At 37.9% G+C, this 11,947-nt stretch overlaps 1 protein-coding gene across 2 annotated transcripts; it reads right to left on the reverse strand.

The window, feature by feature from the left end:
- Positions 1–5,999: 5,999 nt before the first annotated feature.
- On the reverse strand, positions 6,000–10,827 carry LOC143861846 (protein FAR1-RELATED SEQUENCE 5-like). Of its 2 annotated transcripts, XM_077372789.1 has the most exons (4): positions 10,485–10,827; positions 6,517–8,868; positions 6,372–6,441; positions 6,000–6,270 (listed from the first exon to the last, which is right to left on the reverse strand). In XM_077372789.1, exons 2-3 carry the CDS (start codon positions 8,248–8,250, stop codon positions 6,397–6,399), a joined length of 1,779 nt encoding a protein of 592 aa, XP_077228904.1. In that variant the 5' UTR covers positions 8,251–8,868; positions 10,485–10,827; the 3' UTR covers positions 6,000–6,270; positions 6,372–6,396. The 2 variants fall into 2 exon arrangements, 1 of the variants encoding a protein (XP_077228904.1); XR_013240034.1 differs by lacking the exons at positions 6,372–6,441; positions 6,517–8,868.
- Positions 10,828–11,947: the final 1,120 nt, after the last annotated feature.

Raw genomic sequence — 11,947 nt, forward strand, 5'->3', positions numbered from 1 at the left:
TGCAAAAGTAATTTGGAATAGTGTAAAAACCTTAATTCAATATAAAAGATTACTTAGGGTTAGAATCCACCATGAGTTTTGATTAGATTGATTAATTAAAACAACTCTTAAATTGGGTTGAAAATTCGATTAACTAGTCAATAAGGAATAAGATCAAAGGGATGTCATTCCTTTTAAGTAATTAATCAAATCAACTCTCCAATTTACATTAATTATTTAGAACTTTATATTTGTTAATCAACAATCATTCATATGAAAGGGGAAAGCCAATGGCATGAATGATTGGAATTTTTCAAACACATAATCCTACACAATTTTTCAATTGAGTAGATTGATTTTAATTATAAATATTTCTCCTTCCCCATGGCTTCAACTAAACCCTAAGTAATTAGGATTTAGTTATTCATGAAGAAGTGAAGAAAAACAAAAATAAAGAGATAAATGGGAGAAGAATTGCCATATAGAACTTGAAAGGAAATGAAACAAAAGCAAATTACTCCACTAATTTGAATTGAAACAAAAATACATCAATTTGAACTTGAAAATAAATAACAAAAATAAAAAGAACTTAATCTTTTTCTCCTCCAATCTTTGGTTGAATCTTCCTCCTTCAAGCTTTAATGTCACCTTGAGTTTGAATGGTGGATGATGATGCCTTGGATTGAGAGTTGAAAAGAAAAAGAACTTTGAAAGGAAGCAAGAGAGAACAAGAGAGAGCTTGAGAGTGGTAGAGAGAAAGAGAATATGAGAGAATGTCTTCTTTTTTTCAATATGTAGCTTTCTTCCCCTTCTAATTTCAACCCCCAAAGAAGTTCACAAACTTGGCAAGTGTCTTTCATTTTTGGAAAATCACCACCTGTAGTTGGAAGTTTTTGAAATTGCAGTATTTGTTGGTAATTGCACCAACTTTGTCTTCTTTTCTTTGAAATTTCAGCAACTTAGCACTCTTTTTTGGTAAGTTATCTCTTCCTTTTGAATTTTCAACGTGGGAGAGTGGATGGAATTTTTCTACTAGACAAAAGAAATATATTAATATATTACCAAAAGTTATGAGAGTAATAAAATAGCAAATGTGACCCACTTTCTATGATAAATAATTGCAATTTATAAACCTACTATTCTTTCTACAAACCCAAAATGTGGGAGCAAGCCAAGTTAGCAAGTGGGTCCCATTTATATATGGAATAACAATTATAAAATGCTATTTTCTAACAAAAACGTGATAGGGCTGCTGTTCTTTGTTTTGGAAACGTGGGACCCACTTATATATTGCCTCAAAACTTGCAAACCGACATAGGCATGCTTTGCTCGACGTGAATGAGCATGTATGGTAGAATGGCAAGATGCCATTTACGTTAAAATTCTATTAAAAAAAATCCTTGCTGTCACTGTCCATTTAATATACCATTCTCTTTCTTGCTTACCATGCATGCACATACATGTTAACTTTCTAATTCATCATCCAATCCATGCAAAGAAAGAAACCAACAGATCTAAAAATAATTTTTTACTCATGTAATTCACGCCAAAATGGGTGGCCATATATGGGTGAGACCCACTCATATGTTGGATGAAAATTCTACTCCAAACAGATGTAATGCACTTATCTGGGCCCACTTTAAAATAAGAAAGAGAGTGAGAAGTGGACAACATGGGATAATCCAAACCATTCATTTTATGGGGTACAAACCGTCCACTTAAATGGCCGTGCCTCTTTTTCCACTCCCACAAGTTGATCTAAACCGTCCACTTAAATGGGCCATGGTGTACTTTGTTTGCACCCAAAATTAGAATGATCTAGACCGCACCATGATAGATCTAAACCGTTCACTTGATTAGGCCTCGATGTAAATCCTCTATGCGTAATCCAAGCTGTCCATTGTGTGGGCTATTCCAAATTCATCCCCAAAGTTGATCTTGACAGTTCATTTATCAAACCACAATGTAGGAGGGTCATATCCTAAATGATCTGTAGAGATAATCCGAACCATCTATGAGGTGGGTCTACATATATGGGGATAGACAATCCCACTTGTGCTTACACAGTGTGGTGCGCCCAAAAATCATTTCTATGGGATGAACCTAACTGTCCATTTGAACCGGCCACAATGTAAATTGGTTGGGCCCTCTCCATTATTTCCCATAGGATGGACCCAACTGTCTATTTGGTGGGCTCAACAAAGTAAGTAGGTGGCACCTCAAACCCTCTTCATAGAATAATCTTAACCATTCATTTGTTCAGCCAGTGCATCACTATGTTGATCCAAATTATCTTTTGCATTGAATGATCTTGATCGTACATTTGATAGGCTTGACTCCCTTTATTGGGGTGCAAGATATTGTGAATTGTTCCCAAATACTTCCCTCCATGGGCTGATTGTAGCTCTTCATTTAGTGGGTTATAATTTCCCAAAAGCGATGATCTTGGCCATTGATGCTATTTCCTTGGAATTTCATTGCTTTAGCTCCAGTTTCCTTGAAAAATTCAAAATATCCCTGAAACATCAAAAACAAAGAAAACACATCAAATAGCACTGCTCTAAAAGTAAAAAGATAATCTTTTCCTACCTACAATTCACACATAAATGTGCTCATCAATGTGGAAAGCCTAAGAGAATACATTTTGCAAGGATCATCATACACAAACAATACGGACAATGTCCTTGCCAATGATTACTACCCAAAGAAATGACCGATCTTGACCCTTAAAGAAGAGCAAGCACCTCCGCCTCGGCAAAAGCAAACCTAACTATACTTGCATGATCATTATTACTCCCCACATCCCCATTGGATTGAGAATGGAAGAGCCATCTAAATCACAGTTCTAAATTCTCACAAAATACGACACAAAACAAAAAAAAATAAAAAAAAATATATATATATATATATATATATATATATATATATATATATATATAGAGAGAGAGAGAGAGAGAGAGAGAGAGAGAAAACGGTTCCTACACATATGTGTAGAGAGTTCTCTACACACTAGCTTAAAATACAGTGGGGGCCCACATTGTTTGGGTGATCCAAGCCATCCATTTTAAAGACCCTCACATAGATAGTGTGTCTACAAAAAATCAGATCCATAGGATCATCCCAACCCTACGATTTGTGGAGGTAAAATGGATATCTTTAAACCTTCACAAATTAGTCCATTTTTTGCCTCCACAGTTCGAATTGTTAAGATGATCCTATGGATCTGATTTTTTGTGGACACCCTATCTATGTGAGGGCCTTAAAAATGGATGGTTTGGATCACCCAAATAATGTGGCCCCCACTGTATTTTAAGCTAGTGTGTAGATAACTTATCTACACATATGTGTAGGAACCGTTTTCTCATATGTATATATATATATATATATATATATATTTATTGGTAAGAGAAAACGGTTCCTACACGTGTGTAGAGAATTTCTCTAAACATTAGAAACCTCGTCAACACCTTATAACTTCAGTCGTTAGATCGAATTGATCTACACCATACCAGCTTTCATCGTTTTCAGTTTGAAAATTTGGGCACGAAATGAAACGAAGCCCAAAACTGAAAACAGAGCTTCTCTCGCTGGTTTCAGAACAGAGCTTCTCTCGCTGGTTTTTTCTTCTCGCTGGAGTAAAACTCCAAACGAAATCGAAGTTTCGGGTTACATCTTCCACGGTAAGGGTTTCTCCACCTCTTTCTCTCTCTTTTTCTTTTTGTTGTACTTTGAAGCTTCGATTTTGGGGAAAACCTGGTTTCAAACCCTTTGAAACCCATGTGTAGGAACCGTTTTTGAGTTTTGAGAGAAGCTCTGTTTTCAGTTTTGGGTTTGAAACCTGGTTTTTAAAATTTTTGATGGAACAAAAAGAATAAAAATTGAACAGGTTTTGAAACCTGGTTTGAAACGGTTTGAAACCCATGTGTAGGAACCGTTTCAAAACCTGGTTTCAAACCGTTTCAAAACCTGTTCAATTTTTATACAGCCGTTAGATCGATTATTCATCTTCCTGGGTTTCAAAACCTGGTTTTGTAAGACCTAAAATCTGGTTTTTATACACATAAAAACCATTTTTATACACATAAAAATTGGTTTTTATAACATTTAAAAAGGGTTAGGGTTTGTTAGCTTTGAAAAACAAGGAAACAAAAACTCCATTAAAAAGGGTTAGGCTTTTTCTTTTGCAATATACATCCCCCTTTTCTCTCTTCTCCAGTCTGAAATACCTCTCCTCATTTTCTATCTTCTCTGTTGGAGTTTGGAAATTACGTTTGGGTTTTTATGGTTTTAGGTTATTGGTGTTTTGTTTTCTTCTTACTTCATGCCTTAACCCTTTCTCTCCACTTGAGAAACTAATTTATCATTAAAAAAAAGAAGAAAATCATGGTTTCCATTTGCAAAAAACCACCTGTGTGTAGATTGTGTGAGATGAAAAAAAAACTGTCATGGCTTCATCTACTTTAAAAAATGCCTAACAAAAAAATTTGTGAGGAATAGAAAAAGTCTGTCATGGTTTCATGGTTTCATCTACTTGTAAATTTGTGTGGTTGAGTTTTCCAGGTTTTAGCATCTTCAATCCAGGTTTTAGCTATTTGTGGCTGCAAAAGCTATTTTGGGGTTTATATTTTTCACCTAAACTGGATTTTGTACTCTAAAAATCTGGATTGAAGAGGCTAAAAACTGGATTTTTGCACCTAAACTTGGTTTCATTTTTGCTAAGTAGATATCTTTTATTTTCTTACAGAGAATACCATTTTTTCTTATTGGCTATCTCATTGAAATAATTTATAACTTTGATTCTTAACTTTGATTTGCAGAGACAAAAAACAAAGTCATGTCTTCATCGAGCAACAATAATGGGAGGTTCCGTGGGTTCAGAATACCCCCCATAAAATGTGAGTGTGGGTTTAAAGCAACTTTGAAGATTGCTGAGACTGATAGGAAAGATAACCGAGGCCGGGTTTTCTACTCGTGTGCATTCAATGTAAGTTTAGATTGATTATGTTTGATTAGGTTTGTAGTATATTTTAAGTTTCTAACTTTCCTAAAACACACAGGATGGTACGAAGTGGAACTGCAAATTTTTCCACTGGGTAGACGAAGTCGTAGACGCCTATGAAAGTTGGGGTCGTAGGGAATCCAACAACCATATGGAAGGATGGGAGATTGAGTTACATGAAATGAAGGAGTTGATGGAACATGTAGTTAATGTGATGGTGTGGACCCCGATCTGGGGTGTCTACAGATAGGTACTTGGAGTTTTGGGGTTCTTTAGTGTTGAAGGTATTGTGATGTAATGTTGAATGGGTGATGTACTTCAAGTGACCTTTTTCATATATGAATGGTGAATGTTTGAATGTGATAGGTACTTCAAACCAGTTGGAAATTTTTGACCAATACTTGAGCATTTTCTTAGAATATGACACTGTTCCAGATCTATATGAGCAAAGCTCGAGAATTCCAACAGATATAAATTCTGCTGAGAACAACATGAATAGTGCCAGCCACTTTAAGTCTACATATCATGTATTAGATCATTCAGCTCCTTTTGCAACATTTACCCAGCACTTCTAAGACTTCAACAACATTTCAATAGTGAAATGGTCTGGCTTGCAAATAGGTAAGACAAATCCACAAGCAGCTGCAAGTGCACAAATTAGGACACGTGTTTCCTTTCTTCTATAGAGATGATTTCCAAACAGAAGTGATGTGGACAATAATATTCCAAGAAAACACCTTACTCTTCAGATATTTCCATGCATGAGTGGAGGTTTCACTAACAGAGCAAGTGTCACTTACGTTTTGGCAACAGAGATAGTAAATAAACCATTGTTTGTGAGCTGTAAATACACTGGTTGTCAAATGTAATTGAACCAAACATGCAGAAATTCGTTCCAACAATCTAAGAAATGGCCTAGTGTTGATTTACAACAGATGATTCAATTTTTGGGAAAATTCTTTCAAACTCTGCAAGATTTTCACATGTTCTTTTGGAATCTTGACACAAAATAGGGAAATCCTCCATGAAATGGCCCAAACCACCACACTGTTTACATTCACCAAATGTTTACATTGAAAATCCTAAAAATTGGGTACAATTGCATGCAGAATTAAAAAAAAAAACCACTGTAGTTGAACAGTTGTATGGAATAACTTCCCAATTGTAAGTTCCAAACACTAGTTGTATGGATTAACATCGCACTTGACGAAGTAACTTCCAAATAGCAGGTGAACAAAAAAAATCATTTGCACCAAAGCTTCGGTGACCAATTTCCGACCTCTTCTACTGACCTGCATCAAATGCATGATTAAAATTCATCAGTGGTACACAAAAATTTATTATGATTGTTTCAATAAATCTATTAGAAGTAGATTTGATTGTAAACACTTACCTAGTGCACTCCAACGGTGGTCCTCCTAGCCAACTCTAACCTCTTTCTCTATAACCTTCGTTGTTGTCATCTATATGAGAAACATATTATAAACCTTCCAATTTGGAAAAAATTATTACAAACACATTGAGATTTAAAAACATACCTCTTCCTCGGGTATGTTTTTGCACGTGGACGCATAATGGCCTTTTTCTCCACATTTTTTGCACGTCCTTTGCTGCTTGGGTTGAGATTGAGAGGCCTCCACTGGAGATTTAAACCTTGTAGCATTTTTTGGCCGACCCTTGGTTCTCACAACTTGAGGGTCGCGAATACGTATCTCGGGGGTTTCGAGAGGATAGTTGGATTGTACCTGACTGCCACTACTTTCCAAGACAATCTCCTTGTCTTTCTTTGCTTGTTCGCATTCCGCCACCCACACATTTAAGTCTTCTTCCATCTTCTTCAAAATACTCTTCTTTCTCGGGTGTTCATCTAGTACTTTATGAACCCTTGTTGTAATGCACCATCTCTCAAATGAAGTTACTTCGTCACTATCTCCTATGCTTGTAGATGCCAAACTATTCACTTGATATCTCGCCCCAATTGTCCACCTATTTAAGAGATATCGCTCGGGAATAGAACCTAAACGCTTCATATCCATTATGCGAAGTATGTGTCTGCATAGAATCCCTGCGGTCTCAAACATCGCACACTCACATGTAGCATTAACACTTTCTGATACATCATATATAACCTTGTAACTCTTCCACTCCTCCTCATTACGCATTCTTACCTTGTATTCAGTGACGTTCCCATTCTCACTCTCCTTCTCCTCCCAACAATCAATACTCGCTAGAAATTGAAGTTGGAACAAGTCAAAAAAATTTCTAGTATAACACTTTGCAGCATTTGCTTCCAATGTGCTCTTTGTCTTCAATACTGCATGTGATGATTTAGTCATCCAATCCTCTTCAGCTTCCTTTTTTCGCCGATCCACAAGTGCCTTTTCATATTGTACCACAAATTCTTCTAAAGTGGTGCTTTGGTTAACAAATCCATCGAAGAAAGCATTAATGCTTTCGCTTCGTGCACTTGAAGTCATTCCAACTGTGAATGTGTCTCTAAAATAAGCAGGAGCCCAGTGCATTCGTAAATCCCACATCTTACATAACCAATGTCTTTCATGTAAAGTATATTTCTCCACCAAAGCTCCCCATTCCTTCTCACTGTCGGCTTTATGTTTCCTATAAAACCAATGGTTGTATTCCTTATAAAACTGAGTAGTTGCATCTCGCATGTCTGGAACATGCTCAACTAGATGCCTACTAATGTGCCAAGAGCAAAAGCGATGACGTGTATTTGAAAAAACACGCCTAATCGCGTTTCTCATCGCCCCATCCATATCAATTATTATACACCCTGGAGCTTTGTCAAACATGCATTTTAACCACTGTCGAAACAACCAAGTGAATGTCTCCTCCGTCTCATCTGCTAGGAGGGCACAACCAAAAAGTGTAGACTGTCTGTGGTGGTTTACGCCGGTAAATGGTGCAAACGGCATCCTATACCTATTCGTCTTATAAGTGACGTCAAAAACAATTACGTCGCTAAAGGTTAGGTATGCCTCTCTGGCTCTCGAATCCGCCCAAAACATCGATCTCAGGTTTCCATCAACATCTATCTTCATGGCAAACTCAAAATTCGGATCTTCCGCTCGTTTCTGTTGGAATTGATTAGCTACTGCGGCAGCTTCTCGTCCCATGTTGTTAGCCCTCTGTGCTCTCAAATGAGACGACACCTGATCTGGTGTGAGAGCACTAGATGAACCATCGTTTGAAGCGTTAATTGCCCTTGCAATGCCAGTAGGACCAAACCCATCACTGTGCATTTTATCCATCAAGTTCTTACATAAGGCTTTCTTATGTAATGTATTATGTGAATGGTGCAACCATGTCTTCAATGGAGATGTAAGATCATGGCAATGTTCCTCCACAAAAATTCTAACTTCTCACTTCTTCTCTTTTGTCAAATTGATCTCCATCTTTGCCTCACAACCCTCTCTTGTTTCACGACGCCGCTTGACATCCTTCCCAATCTGTCTCTTATCATTAGGATTTCTAGATCCCTCTTTATCACATACATAACTCTTCCTTATAGGTTCACCTGTTTTTATCGACCTATTAGTCCTGCCTTTTCGAATTCCAAAACCTATAGTCAACGCATATGAGTTATAGAATGCATAGGCATCTTCACAATTATCAAAAAGCTGGCCTTCAAAAAGTTTGCTAGCTAAAACACTCCTCGCATCTTCATTATTAGGTGTTTCTGAGGTACCAGTACCGGCCTCGTCATTATCAACCCAATCTAGAGGAACCGCAAGGTCCTCTTCATCACCCATCTCTAATCTATTTCCCTCATCAACACATAACCTATCAGCTTGCGACAATGTATCACCAACCATAATTAATCTATTTTCATCAACCTCTACAATAGAGAGCTCCAACGGATCCATTTCCTATTACACAGGAAAAAACAAAACCAAAACACAGAATAAAGGGCTTTAGTTTGTTAACAAAACACAAAAAAACAAAACAAAACACTAAATTTAAATGGATTTGACTCAGAAATCAGGTTCCTCATTAACAAGTTCAACTGTGAAACTCAATAGGAGGTTGGCATGTTTACACCACTCAAATTTAAATCTATCATGCTTGAGGTTTATCTTGACATTGGATTTCTCTTCTATTATTTTCTTAGGGGAACTTTTGTCTATCTCTATGTGCTATTAATAGCTTTTACAGAAACTAAATGCACCCATATTGGGGGCTGTTACCTTGATGTCTCCTGGAACTCGATGGTGGGTGATCATATTCTTTTCTTTTTCCATGTAAAATAGATGATGGTAATACTTATAAACATTAAAATGTGAGCTGCAAACACAGTAATATTGTTTAGACTTTGAAAATGTCAAGACTGAAATTGGCATGTTTTTTTTTTTTCACAAATGGCATGTTTGGAAACCGGATTTTTTTCCATGGAATATTACTTTAGGGGCGAGGGCGGGGGCGTGGGGTGTTGGGGGGAATCTTTCATGGTTGCCAAACATGGCGTAGATGATAGCTGTAATCCCGTATTTTGATAATGCCACTCCTTTTTTTAAGCTTCCTCTTCAATCGGATGTGTCCCAAAAGGTTATGATGATCTTTTGAAACGGTTTGAAACCAGGTTTTGAAACGGTTCCTACACATGGGTTTCAAACCATTTCAAACCAGGTTTCAAAACCTGTTCAATTTTTATTCTTTTTGTTCCATCAAAAATTTTCAAAACCAGGTTTCAAACCCAAAACTGAAAACGGTTCCTACACATGGGTTTCAAAGGGTTTGAAACCAGGGTTTCCCCAAAATCGAAGCTTCAAAGTACAACAAAAAGAAAAAAAAAAGAGAAAGAGGTGGAGAAACCCTTACCGTGGAAGATGTAACCCGAAACTTCGATTTCGTTTGGAGTTTTACTCCAGCGAGAAGAAAAAACCAGCGAGAGAAGCTCTGTTTTCAGTTTTGGGCTTCGTTTCATTTCGTGCCCAAATTTTCAAACCCAAAACGATGAAAGCCGGTATGGTGTAGATCAATTCGATCTAACGGCTGAAGTTATAAGGTGCCGACGAGGTTTCTAATGTTTAGAGAAGTTCTCTACACACATGTGTAGGAACCGTTTTCTCTATTGGTAATGTCATCCCTTCCCACTACTAACGAGATTGGCAACCAAACACTACTTATCACTATTTTACCAAGTAAACCCTTGGTAGATCAAACATTACAAAAGTTTGTCTCCTCCCGAGTGACTACTTATACAGTTATACTACCAGTCTACATGGTAACCATCTGCATCCAAACAGAGTCCAAAAAAGCAAAGTAAATCTGAAATCAGAAAAATGAAAAGATGTAGAAGTGCTTAGAAGGACTTGGGTAGCGTCCCCTTAATGGGTAGTTTTACTGGCGAGTTCTGTCCAGGTCTCAATAAAAACTTACTTGAACTGAATTTTAAAAAGTAAAAAATCAGATAAGAGAACAGAAAATTTAAAAAAAAAAAATTTGAATTTGATTTTTGTTTGGATGGTGGATAGAATATAAATACCGTGGATTCGTCTTGGCCTAGTCTGATGTCAAGGGAGCCTAGGGAAGTTCTTGTCTCGTTCTCGAAGTAGGCAACGTTGGGGGCAATAGAAGAAGGGAGGAGTTGTGAGCCAAGATGGGTATCAATTGAGGAGAAAAGATCGAGCATTAGATTGCGGTGTGAGGTGGAGAGATGTGGGAATTCAAGGAGTTTTGATCTCCATTTGAGGGGATTAGATGATGAAGTCATAGAGCAAGAGATGGAGGTTCTAAGCCTCGATCTTGTCCTGGGAGGAGATGGAGGGGTTGGGAAAGGCAAATGAGGGGGGTGGTGGATGAGGGAGACCATCTCTACATAGTTCAGAGACTGAATGAGCGACGACAAGAAGATATTTATGTTAGTTTGAGAGCAAGATAATATAATGTGTAGAAAAGGAAATAAAAGTTGTGGTGTTGGATTATTGTTTAATATCTAACAATAAAAATGAAGTGTTCTTATTTGGCTTCACGTAGGGCTGCAACTCGGGTCGGGTTTTGGAGAACCCAACCCTACCCGAGAAATATCTCGGGTCGGGTCGGGTCGGGTTTTTTTTCGGAAAACCCACGATTCCCAAACCCGGCCCTACCCATGATAAATCTCAGGTCGGGTCGGGTCGGTTCGGGTTTTTTCACGTTGACGCAATTTTTTACGGAAAATTCTTGTTTGGCAAGGCAACTCAACTCATAGAAGCAGAAATTACACTCACATTACACTTGAATCAAACAATGATGTAATTACACTCACATTACACTTGAATCAAACAATGCTGTAATCAAACAATGTTGTAATTACAATCAATGTTGAATCAAACACTTGAATCAACTCAACTCATAGAAGCATAAATTACACTCACACACAATAACAGTGGGTGCGTGGGTTTTCACTTTTAACTTTTAACTAACAATAGAAAAAAAATGTACATACTATAACTTATGTAACTCGGGTCGGGTCGGGCCCCTTCAAACCCGGCTCGACCCGAGATTCATGCGGGCTTTTGAATGCTCAACCCGGCTCGACCTGAAACCCATGAAACCTGAACCCAACCCAGGCTATTTTCGGGTCGGGTCGATGAGGGTCGGGTAAAACCCGGCTCTAGTTGCAGCCCTAGCTACACGTGCATAAAGAGAGAAAGGGAGGGAGCACCAAATAAGTTTGGTCAAAATTTGGGTTCTTTTGAAATGACCAAAAACCCCTTAAGTCAGGGGTCAATTATCAAAGTAATAGCTAACCGCTAGGGTTGCAACTTGGGTTGGGTATCACCGGATCTGAAAATAACATGGGTCGGGTTTAGAAATCATGGATCTGGGGTTAGGTCAGGTTTCATGTTGAGAAACCCGACCCAATCCGAGGAGTTCTCGGCAAGAGGACTTACTAGACAAAGAAGCTAGCATGGAAGAAGATCGATGACCAATAATCATGAATCCTAGTTCGGTGGCCGGGCATCA

This window comes from Tasmannia lanceolata, unplaced genomic scaffold, assembly GCF_043159265.1.
Source record: "Tasmannia lanceolata isolate RefF3 unplaced genomic scaffold, GAP_Taslan_0.1 ptg000037l, whole genome shotgun sequence".
In the NCBI taxonomy this organism is placed as follows: Eukaryota; Viridiplantae; Streptophyta; class Magnoliopsida; order Canellales; family Winteraceae; genus Tasmannia; species Tasmannia lanceolata.